At 62.0% G+C, this 18,932-nt stretch overlaps 1 protein-coding gene across 1 annotated transcript; it reads left to right on the top strand.

The window, feature by feature from the left end:
- The first annotated feature begins 3,007 nt into the window (after nucleotides 1-3,007).
- Nucleotides 3,008-18,662, top strand: RBM38 (RNA binding motif protein 38). Its single transcript, XM_061208370.1, has 4 exons — nucleotides 3,008-3,436; nucleotides 4,190-4,313; nucleotides 4,779-4,833; nucleotides 17,047-18,662. The coding sequence occupies exons 1-4, from the start codon at nucleotides 3,200-3,202 to the stop codon at nucleotides 17,348-17,350; spliced, it is 720 nt and encodes a 239-aa protein (XP_061064353.1). The 5' UTR covers nucleotides 3,008-3,199; the 3' UTR covers nucleotides 17,351-18,662.
- The last annotated feature ends 270 nt before the right edge of the window (nucleotides 18,663-18,932 follow it).

The raw sequence follows: 18,932 nt of genomic DNA, 5'->3' as shown, positions 1-18,932 counted from the left end.
GATCTCCTGCCTCTAAGCTTTTGCATTCTGTTACCTGTGCTGTTCCCTGTGCGCCAGTGGCTCTGGCTCTCACCACTTGCTCTCACCAATTCCCAGAGGCCTTACCTGACTCTAAAGAACACCTGTCACTTTTCTTTGCTCGCATCTCAGGACCCGCCTGGAAAAATTTGTTCCCATCTCAGGACCCGCCTGGAAGAATTTAAATGTAAATTTAATATTCATTCATCCACTTTCTCTCTATTCCTCCTAGAATGTAAGCTCGTGTGTGTGTGTGTGTGTACTGGGGTGGGGTACGTCATTAGTTTCCTACTTGCAGTCTTCCCGGGGTCTAGAACCCTGGCCTGGCACCTAATGGATCATTAATAAGGATGTGTTGGGTGAATAGCTGATTCTCAGGCATAAGTTGGTGACACGTGGGCACGTGGGGCCACCCGACGGCGGAGACTTTGGTGACGCAGAACCTTAAGGGCCGGAGAATGAACACGTGAAAGAACCATAGCGGGCGCATCCGCCTTTTAAGACACTGACGCCCCCTGCCCGCTTCCGGGCCGGGCGGGAGCGCGAGGTGCACGCAACGAGCCTGCCCATCCCGTGGCGGAGAACGCCCTGCCCGGCTCCTGCACGTTTCCCTTTCTGACCCCGTGTCCCCGTCCCGGGCGCCCGCCCCCCGGGTCGAGACCCTTCGGACCCCGCAGCGCCAGCACGTGCTCCGCAGACGCCCGCAGGCCGGCGCGCAGCCGCACTCCCCGCGGCGCCCCTCCCCGCGCGGCCGCTCCGCCGGGAGGGGCGCGGGAGGGGCGCGGGGTGGGCGGGGCGGGGCAGGTCCGGGCGGCTCTGGGATTTGTAGGCCTGGAGCCTCGCCGCCCGCGGCCCGCCTGCCCCCGCCCCTAGAGGCCTTGTCTGTCACGGAAGGGGAAACTGAGGCCCGGTGATGGGACCCAGTGTGCCCAAGATCGCGCGGCCGCACGGTGGCCGCCTTCCCTGGCCCAAAAAGTGGAGGTCACACTTTCGCAAAGTTTTCCAAGGGCGCGCTGAGTGTCCCTTGTCTGGTCGAGAGCTCTCCTCGGCTTCTTCCTTCCATCGTGCATTCACTCAACAAACATTTCCCGGGGGCCCTCTGCTTGTCAGGCCGCACAGCTTGAGCAAACCATCCAAGGGCCCACCTCGTAGGGGAGAGAGACCTTAAACCCGTGAATAGGTAACCAGGGCTTGAGGAGGTGAAAAGTACACTGAAGGAAGAGAAAAGCTGAATACAGGGGGAGCGATGAGGCCCAGCCCCGAGGCAGGAGTGGGCCTGGGGAGTTGGAGGGAACTGGGAGCGACAAGACCAGGGGGAAATAAGGGGGGACTGAAAAGTGTGTCCCCGGAGGACTCGGGGTTCCATTCCCAGCGTGAGGGGGCTGGGGCGGGGGTTTGGGGGGAAGGAAGGGTCAGACCAATGGTTGCCGGGTGGCGCGCGGGGTCGGGGAGTCCAGGGGCTTGAGGCACAGCTGGTCTGGGCCTGGAATCAAACGCAGCCTGACAGAGAAGGTGCCTGATAAACGCCTGAAAGACTAGTGAACGCTTCGCCTGCCTCCCTGTACCCCTCAGTCCGCCAGGAGCTGGGGTCACCAGGAGCGACCCCACTCAGAGCAGTGGTAACTTAAAAAAAAATGCACAACCTAAAAGTTAAGAATTATGTTTTATTTGGCGGACTTTCTGAGGACTCGAACCCTTGAAGCAGCTCTCAGGGACTGCTCCAAAGAGGTCAGGGAGGAGCCAGGATATAGAGGAGTTTTTGCAACAAAAACCAAAACTTCGGAACATCAAAAGATCACTGTTAATTAAAGAAAAACCACACATCTCAAGTTAATGAATTTAGCGCTTTTCTATGTATGCGAAGATGCAAGAGTCTGGGCTCATTGAAATCATTCCTTTGATGTGCACCTTAACCATCTAGGGCCAGTATCCTGTTTTTTTCCACCCTGAATCCCCTCAGGGTACACAGTTAGGGGTGGCTGCAGTGGCTGATGGCCGCAACATCCTTTGTTTACTGACATGGCAGGTGACATTTTTCGTCCACAGCAGAGTCCCAACTGCACAGGACATCACAATGCTGGTGCCTGGACATGTGGAGGGTTTGAGATCCTCAGGGCCTGGCTCTGCACGGCCGTGTGACCCACTGGTGGGGGGGTGCTGGTGCCAGGGCCTCGGGTTCAGTGCTCTTGTCAGACATGAAATTCCTAATAACTTTGGACAAGGTGCCCTGACAATTCTGTAGCGGGTGCTGCTACAGAGACCCAGGGGTGGGCCTGTTTCTAGGGCTGGGGAAGCGAACAGAGGGAACAGGGGCACCCTCTGCTTGCTTTCCCCCAAGGATGGCCCATAGAGATGGAGGGATCCTTGGCACAGGGGTGGACTTTTGAGGAGGCCAGAACTACTTTCCCTGCCCAGTCACCTTCTCAGAGGGGCCTCCGGGACCACTCTGGCCACTCCTGGATGGCAGCACCCTGATTTATTTCCTAATGGATAGTACATTGTATATTTACCTGTTTGTCTTGTTCATAGAAGCTCTGTGGGGTAGAGTGTGTTGCGTGCATTTCTGCATCCCCCACGCCCTGATAAATATTCGTCGAACGAATTACATTTACATATAAAAACAAAGGCTGTTTCACCTTTAATATAAGTTCCTGTACCGTAAGCTGCACTGGGGAAACGATTCAGACTCACTAAACATGGTCTGAATCGTTTGTATCTGATTCGCTAGACGGTGCGCTCCTCGAGAGCAGGGGCCAGGAATCCGGTGAGCACGTATTGGTCCCCCCAAAACACCCGGATGCGCCCGCTACCCATGTGCGCGCCCTGCCCCTGGGCTTCACCGGGGCACGTGGGGCGTGGCGTGGCGGGGCCGGACTACGCTTCCCGGCGGCCCCCGCGCGCCCGGGCGGGGATGAGGGGGCGGGGCCGGACGCCCGGGGCGGGGACTGGGCGGGCAGGGGGCGGGGCCGACTACAAAGCCCGGGTGGGCGACGGGGCGCAGAGTTCCCGCAGCGCCGGCAGGAACGCGACGCAGCGCAGTGCCGCGCGTAGAGCGGGAGCGACCCGCGAGTGGACGGGCCCGGCGGCTGGACCGGCGCCCCTGCTGCCCCGCTCGCTCCCCGCCGCCCCCAATGAGCGCAGCCCCACGCGGCCCGGGTCCGTAGGCGGCGGGCCGCCCCCCATGCTGCTGCAGCCCGCGCCGTGCGCCCCGAGCGCGGGCTTCCCGCGGCCCCCGGCCGCCCTCGGCGCCATGCACGGCTCGCAGAAGGACACCACGTTCACCAAGATCTTCGTGGGCGGCCTGCCCTACCACACCACCGACGCCTCGCTCAGGAAGTACTTCGAGGGCTTCGGGGACATCGAGGAGGCCGTGGTCATCACCGACCGCCAGACGGGCAAGTCCCGCGGCTACGGCTTCGTAAGTGGCCCCGCGGCCGGGCGCTCCCCGCCCCGCACTTATCGCGGCCGGGCCGCTGAGTCAGCCGGCGGGCGCACGCCAGACCCGGGCGCCTCCCGCCGGCTCGGCACCTGCTGCCCCCTCTCGGGCTCCAGCCGGTCCTGCCCCCGCCCCCCAGGCCCGGTCTCCCTGCCCCCTCCCCACGCCCGGTTTAAAAGGGAGAGCCGCTGGGTTTAATTAGGACTCCGAAGTTTGTGGAGAGGTTCTCGGCACTTCCTGGAGCAACAAGCGAGCGAGGAGCCGGGCTTCGGCCCCGGCGCTCAGGAGCCCTGAAGCAACAACCCCCATTTTATTTTCCAGCAGCCCTCTCAGACACCCCAAACAACCTAAGTAAAAATCGCCCTGAAGACACCTCTTTTACTCCCTTTCTAACTAGGGTGTCCCCAAACACCTCCCATGAGGAAGTTTGTGGTCCCCACTGGCCGGGACCCCTGCCTCCTTTCGGGGTGGCCGTGTGTTCCCTGGGGGTTGTTTCCGTCCTTGAGGGCAGCGTTTCCTAGCACTTGAACTCGGGGGGGAGGAGCCGGGGCCCAGGGGCAGCTTTGGGAGGGCCCCAGGCTGGGGTCAGAGGGGACTGGGCTGGGCGCCTTGGGTAATGGGCACGCGGGGCGGGGGTGGGGTGGGGAAACGAGTGCCCCGTGCCGGGGCTCTAGAGCTCTCTCTCTGCTCCTCCCGCCGGCAAGGGAAGCCCCTGATGCGTCTGTGCTCTTCCAGGTGACCATGGCTGACCGGGCGGCAGCTGAGAGGGCTTGCAAAGACCCTAACCCCAACATTGACGGCCGCAAGGCCAACGTGAACCTGGCCTATCTGGGTGCCAAGCCGCGGAGCCTCCAGACGGGTGAGAGCCGTGTTTTCCTTCCTTGGCACTTCTGGTTGCTATATTCAGCGTTGGTATCTGTCGGGTGGAAAAGGCACCACCCCCCCCCCCCTCCAGGGGTGGCAGTCGGCTGTCATGTGCTCCCAGAGAGCCGTCACAGAGCAGCCATCTCCCAGCTTGGAAGCTGAACCCCTTCCTCTAGCTGTGTGTGCCAGTGGGACAGGGCGAGGAGGGCGCGTCACCCAGTTGTCAGCTGTCCTCACCGGAGGGAGGAAGTTGGTCCCCGGGGCTGGAGGTTGGGAGGACAGACACCCAGAGGCTGCTGCCTCTCGGGTCCCTTGGCCTCCTTCGGCTGGGAGTTTTGGGGTTCATGTGGAGGTGGCCTGGGAGGGGAAAGGAAGCTGATTAACGCTTTGGGTTAGAGGTGGATGGTTGTGAGGTTCTTTCCTGTGTCAGGCCGGGCCCCTAACTGGTCCCTCGTTTTAGGCTTTGCCATCGGCGTGCAGCAGCTGCACCCCACCTTGATCCAGCGGACTTACGGGTGAGTGGACGGCTGGCTGGGATGGGGGGCGGTAAACAGGCCTTGGAAGCCAGGCCAGGGGGCTGTGAGCTTTCTGGGTCTTTTAGTGCAGGCGCCCATCGGTCTGAGGGAGCCTCTTATTCTGGGACCGCCGACCCCACGGTGGTTGGTTGCGCTGTGTGCAACTACCTTTCTGTGTCTGAGAACCGACCTTTGTTCCAGCCTTTCAGAAGCGTGATTGTGTTTTGGGAGTGGGAGGGAGACAAGCTGGGAGAAGGGGGAGAAAGCAGATTGCATTTCTCTGCCCCCCCGGAAAAGGCCACACCACAGAGAGATGGGGAGCATGAGCTCTGGAGCCTGTGGCCTGGGTTCAGAGCCCGGTTTCCCCCTGCTGGGTGCGTGACCTCTGCTCACGCAGCCACCAGTGCCTCAGTTTCCTCACCTGTGATATGGGATGGTGACAGCACCTCTGAGTTCTGTGGGTGGAGGCCTGGCATGGGCCCCATGCAGGTTAGGTAAGTATGCTGGAAGGGTTTGCCGACTAGGAACCGGGCCAGGCTCTTTGAGGACGCCCCTCTGACCTGCTCCAGTGCCCGACAGATGGCGGCAGCCGGTCACTGCCGACCGGTCCAATGTTTGCGAAGCTGCAACAGGTGAGCCGGGATCAGGGCCAGATGTCCCCGCCCGAGTGGGCCCGGCCTGTGGGCTTTTTGTCTGATGTGCTTTAGAGCAGTGTGCCCCAGCCTCCTCCATCCGAAAAGGGCCTTCGTCGTCGTCTTCTTTTTTTTTTTTGAACATCTAATAAGGTCTAGCAGCTGCCTGGGAAAGGGCAGAGACTTTAGGGGCACAAAGGAGCCTGCCATGCCGGCTGACTTCCCAGCCCTGTGATCGATGTCGGCTGTGTGCCCCAGTGCAGGGAGCGTGCTGATGGGGATGGGGGTTCTGGGGGGGGCAGTTATAGAACAGGCAGCCCCTTTTAGAATGTTAGAACCTCTTAAGCTATCAGAGACTGAATCCCAGGCCCTGCGTTTTGTGCTGAAAGTTGCAAGTGTGTACGTGTGTGTGTGTGTGTGTGAGCGTGTGTGTACCTGCCCCAGAGGCTCGGTTTAAGGGGCCACCTGGCTCACTGGGGCAGCGTGAACCGGGCACTGGAGCAGGCTGGGAGTTGGGCTTGGGTGGACTGGGCAGGTCCACCATGATTCGGGGCTGCTTACCCTGACGGGCAGCCTTTGTGGCGGCACAGTGGCCCCCACGTGAATTGGAGGAAGTGTGTGAGCCCAGGTCCCGGTCTGTCCTCCTGAGAGGAAGCCTGGAGGGCGGCAGGGAGCAGAGGGTTCTGGTTTCCTTCTCGCCCTGGGATCTGCTTCACCTGTGTCTGCAGCCATCTTGGAAGGTGTTTGGGGACACCCCCGTCTTCCTGCCGTCACCCAGGTTCTTCCTGTTTGGGTTCAGGCCATACGAGGAGGGTGTCCTCACTTTCCACAGCCCTGGCTCTGTTCCCCAGGGCAGGGGCTGGGCCTGGGGCTGGCATGGAGATCCGGGCGTGAGCCTCGAGCACACGCGGCTCTTTCCTGCTTGAAATGCGACCATAGCTTCCTGCTCGAGCCTGGGCTCCCTTGTGATTTGTCACAACTGCCTCTGGGACTTGGTGACCCTCAGCACTTGGCCTCTGGAGCCTGCAGACCTGGGTTCAAATCCTGACTTTGTCACTTACCAGTTGGTCCATCTCGGCAAGAGATGTTTTCTTCCTGAGCCTCTACTTTCCTCATCTGGAAAATGGGACTAATAACCACCTGAGGCAGTGCTGGCACGTGGGGCCGGGGGCTCCATACTTGTCTGCCTTCTCTCCTGCCCTCACGGCAGCCCTCAAAGATTGGGACCGATATTACTCTTGCTTCTTAGGTGGGGAAACTGTGGCAAATAAAGGTTAAAAAGGTTAACAACCTGTCCAGGGCGGCTGAAGTGACAGGATTTGAACCCATGCGGGCTGGCTCTGGAACGCGCGCTCTCAGCCGCTGCTCTGTGGGGCGGGCGGGTGGGAAGGGTGCTCCGACGGTTTCCCTTGTGGTTCTCAGAGCGCCACCCATGGGAGGGTGGTCAGGCATCGGTCACAGAGTTTACTGCCATGTGCTCCCGACTGCAGGCGACAGTGTTTTGTAAGTGAATCTGCTGGCTGGCCATTTAATACCTGTGACGATGAAGAGGCCGCTGGCCCTATTTGTTGGTTACCAAGGGGGTGGAGACCCAAACAGGGACAGTCCAGCTCTGCATTTCCAGCGGCCGGTGGACTGCAGCCTCTCAGAGCTGTGCCGCCTCCCACAGCTGTGCCGCCTCCCACCAGGCCTTGCTGAGACCCCAGGGGGCAGGAGCGGTGCCGGGCCGGGCTTTTGGGGTCAGCTGTCTCCTGCCAGCGCCCGCCCGCCTGGCTGGAGAGTTGGGCCGTCAGCGTCCCTTTTGATTTTGCAAACAACGGGCCGGGGCCCGGGCGGGCCTGACTCAGCGGTCAGTGGTGTCGGCTCTGGGCTGGCAGCAAGGCCCGGGCAGCCCAGAGTTTGCAAACCCGTTAACCCTCTCCTGCCTGGCGGAACTTTCCCTGACTTTCTGGCCCCGATCGTGTGCCTGGGACAGCTCTAAAAATTCCACAGCTCGCTTTTGGGCAAGGCCACTGCGGAATCCTCGTCTGGCTGGGTCGTAAATGTCAGCATGGAAAAATTTGCCAAAGAACTTTTATACTCTCTGCATTTTGCTTGGATTCCCTGCCCGCAGTTTTTCTTTTCTTCAAGAACGGGACTTTTCAGGACCTAACGCGACCGGGACATTTCCGTCATGTTAACTACATGGGGCCGAGGGTTAGAGTTAGGGTTAGGGTTTGAAGAAGGCTTCTTTGGCAGGTGGCAGGTGGATCGATCACAGGGTGGGGACTGCGGCCATAGACCACCCAGCCGACCGGCCCTTTGCTGATGGAGTGGGACAGTCAGCAGACTGCAGGCACAGGTCCAGGCAGAGCGTTGGGTCTGGCTTGGAAGGGGCCTCCCAGTGTCAGGGCTGTCTGTCCAGGCCTGAGCCTGAGGCTTGTAGGAGCTGAGGTTTGTACCAGGCCTGGCTGCACTGGGAGCCTCTCCTTGGGTTATTTTTGAAGGGCCAACTGCTTTTCTGGGCTCAGCTCCCCAGCCCAGCTTCTCAAGGGTGCCTTGTGGGCTCCACAGCCGTCCACCGCGAGCCGCCCCCCTCGGTGTCAGGTTGGGGCCAGTCCCTAGGTCCCAGATGGCAGGACAGGGTCCCGGGGCTGCTGGGTGTCAGGCAGGCCTCGTGCTGGAGCGAGGCCCCGGGCTTGAGGCCAGGCCCAGCCCCTTCTCTCCGGGCTCATCTCCCCGTCTGCGGGGTGGGGACTGTGTCGGTGCCACCTCCCAGGGCCGACTGGGGATGGGACCCTCTCCCCAGCACGCGCACACGCCGTTCGGCCTGGAGTTTCAGGGCCCCTACACCCTCTGTGTGAAGGGCCCCGGTGCCCAGATTGAGACCCGCTGCCCTTGCTGTGACCAGGCCGTGGGTGTGTGCCTGCCCAGGGGGTCTGAGCAGAGTGTTTGGGTCCCCAGGGCTGGAGAGGGGCCAGAGAGTGACAGGAAGATGTCACGGAGCACAAGGGGCTGGGCGGAAGGCCGAGAGCTGTTCCCAGAATCGTTCATTCATCCAGTATTTATTGAGCGCCTGCTGGATACTTTGAATAAGAAAGATGTGGTTGGTTCTCCATCTTGCTTTCTGGCAGGGAAGCCAGGCCATTAGACATCCTTGTGGGCACGTGAGGGCCAAGGTGGTGACGGGGACAGCTGAACAGGGCAGCTGGCTGGCGGAGGGCCTCGTGGGCTGGGACAGGCCTGTGTCGAGATTGTAACGGTGGGTGGGTGATTGTGCGTGCGATACAGAATCATGGACTTACACCCGAGGACCCCCCTGAACTGGTGAAATCCGAGCAAGGCCCGGAGCCGAGCTCAGAGCGATGCACCGGCCTGCGGCTCCTGGGTTTGGTAGCGTGTTGGGTTATGAGACGTCACCACTGGGGACACCACGGGAGGGCCCGTGGGGCCTCTCTCTACTGTGTTTGCACTTTCCGGAGAGTCTCTCGTGATTTCATGACACGAAGTAAATAAAGCGGGGGGGGCGAGTCGCAGCGCCTTGAACAGGGGGCCCGCACCTTGGAGGTGTGGCAGGAAGTGAGGTCAGAGCCGGAGGGTATGGGGGCAGAGAGGAAGCTGGTGCCCTCCCGTGTGGCATCACGTGGCTTGTTTTTACTTTCAGGGTGTCTGGGGTGGCCCTGCCCCTCCCCAGCCCGTCGCTTCCTGTTTGGCACTCGCTGGAGCGAGGAGTGGGCCGGCGCGTGGCCCTCCCTGGCGGGTGGCCCGCACACACCTGTTGTTTGTCCCCGTCTGCTGTAACAGACACTGGCCTCTGGGGCGGTTCTCGGGCTCCTGTCCAAGGATGAGCTCTTCGCCAGCCCCAGTGGCCCTGGCGGGAGGGGCCCCCGTAGCGAGGCCTCATCAGGAAGCCTCCGGTCGAAGGGAGAGGCCTGACCACACGCAGGCTGATGCGGGCATCTCACTTGGCCTCACGGGTGTGTCCCAGGGCAGGGACCCGGGTGGGGGGCTCCCAAGTGGGCCGGGCCGCCCCTTCTCACTGCAGCGGGAGGAGGCTGTGTAAGGAGCCTGCAAGCCCCACGACTTGTCTGTGTGACCCCTTGTTCTCGCAACGAGTTTTCGTCCTTGAGCCTCAGTTTCCCCATCTGCCACGTGGACGTGATGCGTGCCCTGCAGCGTGCTGACGGGGGGCGGGGTACATCTGGATCATTCTGACCCCTCCCGCGTGGCTGAAAGGAGGAAGCTGTGCTTTCATTCAGCCAGTTTGTGGCAGGTTGGGGACTTCGTGGAGACGGAGGGAGCCCTGGCCCTGCTTGTGATTATGGAGCTTCCTTTGGCAGAGCGGTGGCGGCTCGGGTGGCGACAGGCGCTCTGGGGGGAGAGGAGCAGCTGGGCAGGGGAGGCTGGTGTGAGTGGTGTGGGCAGTGGGAGACTGGCGGGGTCAGAGGCCCAGCAGGGTGGCCTCAGCTCACGTCGGGCCACGGTGGCCCAGGGGAGCATTTGGATTTGCCTGAGTGCTGGGGGGCCGCTGTGGGCCTTGAGCAGATGAGGGCCGGGTCACTTGCGTCTTTAGAGGGTCTCTTCAGCTGCTGGGTAGGCCTGAACCACCGAGGCCAGGGTCGGGGCCCCGCTAGCGGACCTCGCAGTGATCCAGTCCACACGCGAGGCCATGGTGGCCGCCCGGGATTGAGGAGCTGTGGGATTCTGAGCACATTGAAAGAACGTGTGAAAGAAAGTCCAAGAAGATTCTAGAACTCTGGGCCTGAGCTAATGGCGGGTCAGTTGGCCTTGGCAGTGAGGGGAGGCTGCAGTTTGGGGGGAAGAGCGGGCGTCTGGGTTTGGACAGGTTCCGGTGGAGATGCCGGGCCAGGGTCTGGCACTGCCCCTCGGGAGATGCGTTTTACCTGCTTTGTGGTCCGACGGCCCCAGAAAGCCTGGATGTCCCCGCTCCGGAGAGCCCTGGGAGGCCCCTCCCCGGCCTGAGGCTCCTGAGTTGTGCCCCAGCGGCCGCCGGCTTCTCCGACCCATCAGGCCAAACCTCCAGAGAGCAGAGAAAGTGAAATGGGCTCATTTGCCTTTGTTATTTTTATTTTTGGGGCTAGCTGTGCATTCACAGAATGAGTGCTTGGGGCCACAGCTGACCCCTTTTCGCTGAGAGTTTTGCTTTGAGTGTGTGGGCGGCGTGCCCGTCTGTCTCCCGGGCGTCGGCCCCCTCGGCCCCCCTCACCTGCCCCGGCGTCCCCAGATGCTCCTGCTCAGACCCCAAGACCTCTGCCTGCAGGGCTCCAGGGGAGGCTCTGTCGGACTCTGTAGCACCCTCAGTTTGCAGATGGGGAAAGGAGGCCAGAGAGGGCCGACGGACCTGGACAGGCACGGCCAGGAGCCAGACTCGGGGTCTCGCCCTCCGCCCTGCTCTGCATCGGGCCGAGTCAGCTGGGCGGCTCCTGGCTGTGGGCCGCTCCCCCTGGGCGTGTGGGCCCAGGCGGAGGTCTCGGCCGGCGCCCTTTCAGCGGGGGGTGCTCAGCCCGAGCGTGCGCCCCTCCAGGATGGTCTGGCCTTTTGAACCTGGCCGGCTGCGGCTCTCTTCCCAGTCTGGGGGTTTGGGGGTTTGCTTTGCCCAGGCCCTGGGCATCGGGTCAATTGACTTTTAGGTTCTAACCCCAAACCTGACCGTCCTGCTAGCTGGTTTGCTTTTCCCTCCAGGGCCCTGGGCTGCCCTCCATGGGGCTGGGCTGGGAGGGCCTTTGGTCTGTCCTGGCTGGGTGGGGGCCGATCTTGCCCTCCCTCAGGCTCGAGGAGGGGGTCTCTGGGGTGTGGAGAGGAGGCAGTCCCGGCCCCCGGGGTCGAGGCCGAGGCTGGCAGGTGCAGAGCCAGGCTTGAACTGAGGCTGCGGGTTCTGCTTCCCCAGGGTCCCCGGCTGTGCCAGCCGGGCTGCTTCCTCTGCCTCCCCAGGGCCGTGACTCCCGGCCCAGGAAGTGGCAGCAGCCCCGGAGGGGCCTCTTTGCCACCGGGTGCCCGCAGGGCCCTTGGCACTCGGCAGGGGCTGGCTAGGCGCTTGGGACCCAGCAGTCCAGGCCAGGTTCCCGCCCTCGTGGGGCTTGCGTTCTCGTGGGGAAGACAGCGGCACAGAAGGTGGATGACAGGGTGGTTTGGGGTTGTAGGAAGGAAGGCCGGCTGGCGGGGGTGGGGGGGGGGAGGGCGTGGTCAGGGAAGGCCTCCGAGGAGGTGAGGTTTGAGCTGTGGGAAGAAGCTTGCCAGCAGCGGGAATAGCAGGTGCAAAGGCCCTGTGCTCGGAGAAGCATGTGCAGTCTGGGGGACAGAAAGGAGCTCTGGGTGGCCGGAGTGGGGACAGTGGGCTGGAGGTAAGCTGGGGAGGTAGGCTGAGGGAGGCCCTGGGGGGTGGGGAGCAGTCGGGGTTTGGCTCTGGGCGAAGGGGAGGCCCCTGTGGGGACGTGCCTGAGTGGCGTGGTCTCCCGGACTGTTTTTAAGACGACCCCTGGCCGCAGGGTAGGGGGCGGCGCAGCAGGCCTGCCAGGTCTGGGTGGATGCAGGCTTGCTGCTGGGGGACGGGGGGAGAACGGGGGGAATTGGGGGACCGGGGCGTGGGTGGGGTGGACGTGGGCAGGGGAGTCCCCGAGGACGGAACGTGTCAGGCCTGTGCCCTTTTCAGAAGCCCGCAGAGCAAGCGCGCGGAGGCCGGCAGCACCCTGACCTTTCTGGGGAGTAGGTGGGGCGCTGAGGAACCCGCTGGACACAGACCCTGTCCCCCGGTGCCAGGCGCGTGGGACCTCCGCCCTCGTGGTGTGCGGGCCTGGGAAGGGGGCGCAGGGGCTGTGCTCAGATGGGGCCAGCTGGTGGTTTGGCTGGGGTTTCCTTCTCACCGAAGAGTCCAGTGGGTTCCCGTGGGGGATGCTGTGTGTGTGCACCAGCTCAGTCCCTTGGTCCCCGCCTGGCCTTTTCCCAGCCCTCTGCATGGGTGTCTGTGGTCGTGACAATGGTATTTGCCTTTTTCTTTGTAGTTTACAGCAGGGTCTTGACCTTGCCGTGATGCTGGAGGATTCTTCGTGGTCAGCGGGAGGGGCCATCCTGTGCGCTGTGGGATGTTGGTAGCGTCCCCGGCCTCCACCCGCTGGCTGCCACTGGCAGCCCCCCAACCCCCAGTGTGACAACCAGGAATGTCCCAGACGCAGCTGAGCGTCCCCTGGGGGCAGAGCCGCTGTGGCTGAGAAATGCTGTTCCGGTGGAGGGTCTCGGTTCTCAAGCCCTGGCCAGACCCGTTTTACAGATGGGAAAACTGAGACTCACAGAAGCTCTGTAACTTGAGCTCAGAGCTGAGGGCCCCGGTCCCCTTCCTGGGGGTGGGGGGGGGAGCTTCGCAGCGTCCCCCCCCGCCTTGACTCAGCAGTGTGTACCCAGTGGCAGAACCGGTCCCCTTCCTGGGGGTAGGGGGGGGAGCTTCGCAGCGTCCCCCCCCCTTGACTCAGCAGTGCGTACCCAGTGGCAGAACCGGTCCCCTTCCTGGGGGTGGGGGGGGAGCTTCGCAGCGTCCCCACCCCTTGACTCAGCAGTGTGTACCCAGTGGCAGAACCGGTCCCCTTCCTGGGGGCGGGGGGGGAGCTTCGCAGCGTCCTCCCCCCTTGACTCAGCAGTGCGTACCCAGTGGCAGAACCCACACCAGCCATTGTCTCCCTGGCTGTGTGATTGTCAGTCCCTCGGCCTCTCTGAGTCTTGGTTTCACTCTCTGGGCAATAGGGTAACAGCAGCACCTCTTTTATGGCTGTGAAATGCTTCATAAGTTATCTTGGGCTTTTCACAAGCAGAGTGGGGAGTGGGGACAGGGTGCTTGAGGGAAACAGGTGAACAGATACAGACACGCAGTGTCCCCGCAGGTCAGGAAACAAGGGAGTCCCCCTTCCTCTCACCCTGAAGCTTTTTCGCCCACACCGTGTCTGAGCGTCCCCCAGCAGGGCAGCTCTGTGGTGGCCAGAGCAGAGCTTAGTCCTGACGACACTGAGTGTCAGAAACCTGGTAAACGTGACAGCTGCCTTGGCCGGCAGCCTTGAGGCAGGTGTGGCCAGAAACCTGTCATTTTAGAGCCCCGGGTACTTCTGCCGTGTGGACAGTGTGTGCCTGGTCCAGACAGTGGTTCTGTAGTGCTAGTATCCAAATCCCCGGGTGCCTGTCGGATGCAGATTCCCGGACCCCATCTGACTTGGCAGTCTGCGGGGATCCACATTTTTAGCAAATGCCGTCTGAGGCAGTGGTGCGCCTGCCCGTGTTGGGAGAAGTTCTGGGCTCAAAGCTTCCACAGCCTCCCACTAAGGAATGTTCTAGGGTTCCGGGAGCCGCGTGGGGCTCACGTGGTGGGGGCATCGATGACGCCCAGGACGGCACAGTGGGCACCGCACCAAGACACGCTCCATCGTGTCTCCTCTGGCTCCCTTTCAGAGAGGCATCCGGACGGCCGGGGCCCCGTGTCTTTCTCGGAGGGGTCTGTGCCCGCCGGCTGTTTGTCAGCACTGCGTGTCCAGCCCCTCCCACGGCCAGGCCCTGGGCGAGGCACCACCTGCTCATGTGAGGTCCAGTGGGGGAGATGGGCCAGGAGCTCAGGCTCTGAGCAGCTGCCCCCTCCTCTGAGAAGCTTCTCCCGACCACTCCCAGCTCTGGTTCACGGGTTGGTGTGTTTGTGTGCCTCTGGGATCCAAGCTCTGAGAGGCCAGGGACTGGGTCGTCTGCTCACCGCTGCATCCTTGCCCAGAGCACACCCGCAGACACGTGAGAAGGCTGGTTGCAGCTTGGGAGGCCAAGGCGGCATTCGAACCCAGGCCCCACTCTGTTCAGGGCTCTTGTTCCCACCAGGGAGGCAGGAGCGGGTGGGCAGCAGAAACTCCTAATAGGGCGGAGAGGGAGCGTGGGTGCCATGGCCTGGGCCATGGCGCAGGGTTCCTGGCCACAGCTGCCTGGCTTCCTGACAAGCAGCAGCGTGTGGCCTTGGCGACCGTAGGAGTGCTGCCACCCAGGAGGGCGCACGGCGGGGAGGCGGGGACCCGGTGTAGGAGCTCCCTGGCGGGGGGAGCTGGGCCCTCCGGCCCGGCCAGGTGTGCCCAGGCTCTCACCCCCAGGGCTTTGCTGCTGGCTCCATGGGGCTGTGGTGCCCGTCACCACCCCAGCTCTTTCCTCACGGGGTTGTTCGCCCCTCGCTCAGGATTTGCTCCTTATATTTGTGTGTTTATTGTGGTAAAGTATACATAACCTAAAATCTGCTGTTTTAGGGCATTAAATATATTCACAGAGTCGTGCGGCCATCACCGCTATGTGATTCATTCAGAACTTTTTCGTCACCGAGAAGGAGGCCCATAGCCCTCACGCCCCTCCCCTGCTTTCCGAAGCCCCTGCAGTGTAACCACTTTCTCTCTGGGTTTGCTTTTGTGGAGATTTCGCGTGAATGGAATCATTCAGTCTGTGGCCTTTTGTGTCTGGCCTCTTTCACTCAGCATCGTGTCCTCAAGGTTCATCCACACAGTGGCGTGTGTCAGCGCGTTACTCTCTTTTGTGGTGGAATGATGCTCCTTGGCATGGATACCCTGCAGCCGGGAAATCCATTCATCCGTGGACGGACGCGTGGACGGACGCGTGGACGGACGTTGGACGGACGCTTGCTTTTCCTTTTTGGCTGTTGCGAGTAGTGCTTCTTACTCCCCTTTGCGCCTGTGAATCCGCTTGCCTTGTAGAGACGCTCGGACCCACGTGCAACCCTTACACAGCCTCCTTCCAGGCCTTTTCTTTGCGTTCAAAACCTTGCCCCACATAAAGTTGCCCTCAGTCAGCTCTTGGACCCATAAAAACGGCAGTTTCATACAATTCCACCTCACCCATCCTTAGCATGGATATAAATACACATTTGATTTTTTTTAGCATGAACATTATCACCATTCAGTATAAATATCACAGTTTTGCATAAACAGTATCTCTGTTCTGTGGCTTGGCTTTCTCTCCCAGCAGCGTGGAGGGGAGCGGCTTGGGGCTGAGTGTGGACCTCGTCCTGCTGCCACGTGGGGTGGTCTGGGGGACACTGGACGCTGCTCCGTCCCCGTGGACAACACTCGGGTTTCTCTGCTTTTTCGCTGTTCCCAGGGGTGCCGCCAGGACCCACTGAGCCCCTGTCCTTGTTCAGAAGGGAGGGCTGCTGGATGCCGAGGGGCCTGGCGAGGGCAGGGAGCCCAGCTTCCAGGGCCCGGCTTTCTGTCCACTTGCTCTCCCAAAGCTGCCCCAGTTTCTGCCCCTGCCAGGCCTGCGGGAGCGCCGGGAGGAAAGGTTTCCCTTTTTCTTTCAAAGCAGCTTCTCTTCGGAATGGAAGGGGGGCAGGTCAGGGGTCCGGGGCCTGTCATACAGGCGTGGAGGGAAGTTGGGGTGGCCCCCAGGTGTGTAGCCACGTCAGCCCCGTCCTGTGTGACTTGTGCAGGCCTGAGAGGAGGAGGGAGAGGAGCTGATGCTGGAGGCCACGGCGTCTGCCCCGCCGAGGCCGCTCTGTGCCCACCGCTGCCATGGGGCCCGGCGCCGGCTGCCGGAGCGGGCACCTGCTGGTACTGCCTTCCCGAGCCTCAGTTTCTCCGTCTGCGACGTGTGGGGTCGCCCCTACAGTGGAGGCTGCACACACGGGGCCCGCGGTGGGCAGCCTGCAGGGAGGGACGAGTGCGGGCTGCAGCTCTCAGCTCCCAGGCTAATGCCCGGGGGGCCTTGGGCGAGGCACCTCCAAGACCAGTTTTTCTGTTGTAAAATGAGACGGTTACCTGAAGGTCAACCTGGGGGAAGTTTCAGCCAGTTACTGCATGTGAGGCGTGGCCACCGGCCTGCTGAGCCTTGTCCCTGAGGCTCTGGCCGTCATCTTTGCTCGCAGCACCGTCATTGCGGTTACACTTGTACTCCATCGTTGTCCTCATTCACTCAGCAAGTGAGCCCCTGCCTGGGCCAGGGTCTGTGTTGTCTGTTCACGGGTGGCTGACGTTGTAGTCAGGGGAGACAGATGTGGTAAACAAGTAAATTGCGCAGGGTGTCACTGGGGGGGTGGCAGATGCTGGGAAGATGAACCCAGGGAAGTGGGGGGACAAGGCTGGCTTCATGGACATGTGACCTGGGTGATCACACAGGGACCTGTGCTCAGAAGGGCTTGTGCTGGATTTGATGCTTTGGTGCTGAAATTGTTCATCATTTTTAAACTCCCCATCCCTGCCCCCGAATCATGTCGTGTTGCTCCTGTGGGGGACGGGTGATGTTTGGGGTGTAGGGTGGGATGGGGGGGCTGCCTGGACGGGTTCGCGGAGGAGACATTTGAGTGCAGACTTGAAGAGGGGAGGTGGGAGCCCTGTGGGTCGCTGGGGAAAGTGCTGTGCAGGTTGTGGGCATGGCCAGTGCAAAGACCCTGCGGAGCACCATTATTGTTATAATTGCACCCATTTTACAGATGAGGAAGTAGAGGTGCCGGAGGGGGGACACAGCATCACCCGGCTCTTCCGGCACCTCCACTCCACCCGAGCCGCTGTGTTTCCCCACTCTGTCGCCCGACCCTGACCCTGACCCTGACCCTCTCTGCTTGGCCCCACAGGCTGACCCCCCACTACATCTACCCACAAGCCATCGTCCAGCCCAGCGTGGTGATCCCGGCGGCCCCAGTCCCGTCACTGTCCTCGCCGTACATTGAGTACACGCCGGCCAGCCCGGCCTACGCCCAGTACCCGCCGGCCACCTACGACCAGTACCCGTATGCCGCCTCGCCCGCCACAGCCGCCAGCTTTGTGAGCTACGGCTACCCGGCTGCCGTGCCCCAGGCCCTCTCGGCCGCGGCCCCCGCGGGCACTGCCTTCGTGCAGTACCAGCCTCAGCAGCTGCAGCCCGACAGGATGCAGTGAGGGCCGTTTCTGCCCCTGCAACTGCGGCTCCATCACCACGCGCTGGGCGGGTGCCGGCTGAGCCCAGGGGTGCACACCGCACCTGTGCCTCGGGAGACCCCGCGGGACCCCGCCTGCACCCTGGGCGGCCCAGAGACCACTTCTCTTTACACCCAGGACCGTCGCGCCTTGAGGGAGGACTTTGAGAGAAAAGAGTGACCGAGAGCCATTTGAAGATCAGCCTGAATGTCGCACACACACTGTCCCCGCCCTCCCGCACCCCTGGAGCCCGCGGGCGGTCCCCCCAGCATCCTGTGGGGCCTTCTGGACCCTCCACAGACCCCGGCGGCCCTCTGGGGTGAGCAGAAACTTTGTCCCGCTCAGAGAGGCCTTACTCCAGGGAAGCCCAGGATCGCGAAGTGTGTTGACTGTTGTCGCTCCGTCTGCACAGCTCTAAACCGTGCACGGGGGGGATCGCCGGCCTCCTGAGTTCCCATTTTCTAAATGCTGGCCCTGGGGCGCTCCCCCTCCCCCCGGCCCCCAGACGCCCAGGTGCGGCAGGGCCACCAGTGACCAGCAACGGGGCAGCTGGCCGTGGTCCTTTACGTCGAAGCACTGCGACTTTTTTTTCTTATCGTCATTGTTTTGCTACTAAGATGATTTCAGAATTTCAGTCTATTTTTTCAGCAGAGACTCCCACCACCAAGAATCCAAAACCTGTTTTTGACTTTGAGAGACTCGCTTTTGTCGATGGCTCTACACCCGAGGAGCCAGTGACAGTATTTCTGTGATAAGGTGTCTGCTGGCCCGAGTGCCCGAGCCCCTCAGAGGGTAGGCGTCTCCAGACAGTAAGTTGTCTTAAGCTTGTCCCCCTCCCTACGGCCATGACGGGGTTGCGGGCCAAGGGGCCGGACCGCAGCGTCCTGGCCGGCAGGGTGGAGGCTCAGAGTGCCCCCCGCGTCCCCTCGCGGTGTCGCCTGCTGTGTATGTACCAGCCCGAGCAGCTGTGGGATTGAGCTGAGACACATCTGCTTGCCTTGGGGGCTCGGGGACGGGCGAGGTGACAGTTCCCACAGCCCGCCATGGGGCTCCTGGAGGGGGAGGGGAGAGTGAGATGAGGGGACAGGCCCGAGGGGGTTGGGGCGTGCGGGCTGCTCCTGCAGACCTACCTCAGGGAAGTGGGAGGCCTCGGGGCTGCTGCACACGGGCAGGCGCTTCCCTGCACGCCGGGGCAGAGTCAAGGCCCAGAAAGCAAAGGTAGCTCAGATTCTAATAATATTTTTATTAGAATGTTCTGATTATAAAAATAAAACTTGTTTTCTTTAAAGAAAAAGTGGGTCTGTAGTTTTTCCCTCGAAGTGGGCGCCTCTGACCCCCATAGCCACCGGGCTTGGTCTCTGATGTGCTCAGAGCAGGGCCCTGGGGGCAGAGGCTGGGCGGCTCCACCAGAGCCAGGTGGAACAGGGGGCGGCTCCTCGGAGAAAGCAGGGCACTGCTGGCAGAACCCAGGCAGGAGCTGCTGAGAAGGCATAGGAGCAGGTGTCCAGACCCTCTGCCCTCAGGGTGCTGGCAGCCGGGCGCGGCGCAAGTCAGGAAGGGACGT

Source organism: Eubalaena glacialis, chromosome 13 (assembly GCF_028564815.1).
Source record: "Eubalaena glacialis isolate mEubGla1 chromosome 13, mEubGla1.1.hap2.+ XY, whole genome shotgun sequence".
Taxonomy (NCBI): Eukaryota; Metazoa; Chordata; class Mammalia; order Artiodactyla; family Balaenidae; genus Eubalaena; species Eubalaena glacialis.
Note: the sequence above shows the minus strand (reverse complement) of the source record. Positions and strands in the feature narration are given on the sequence as shown.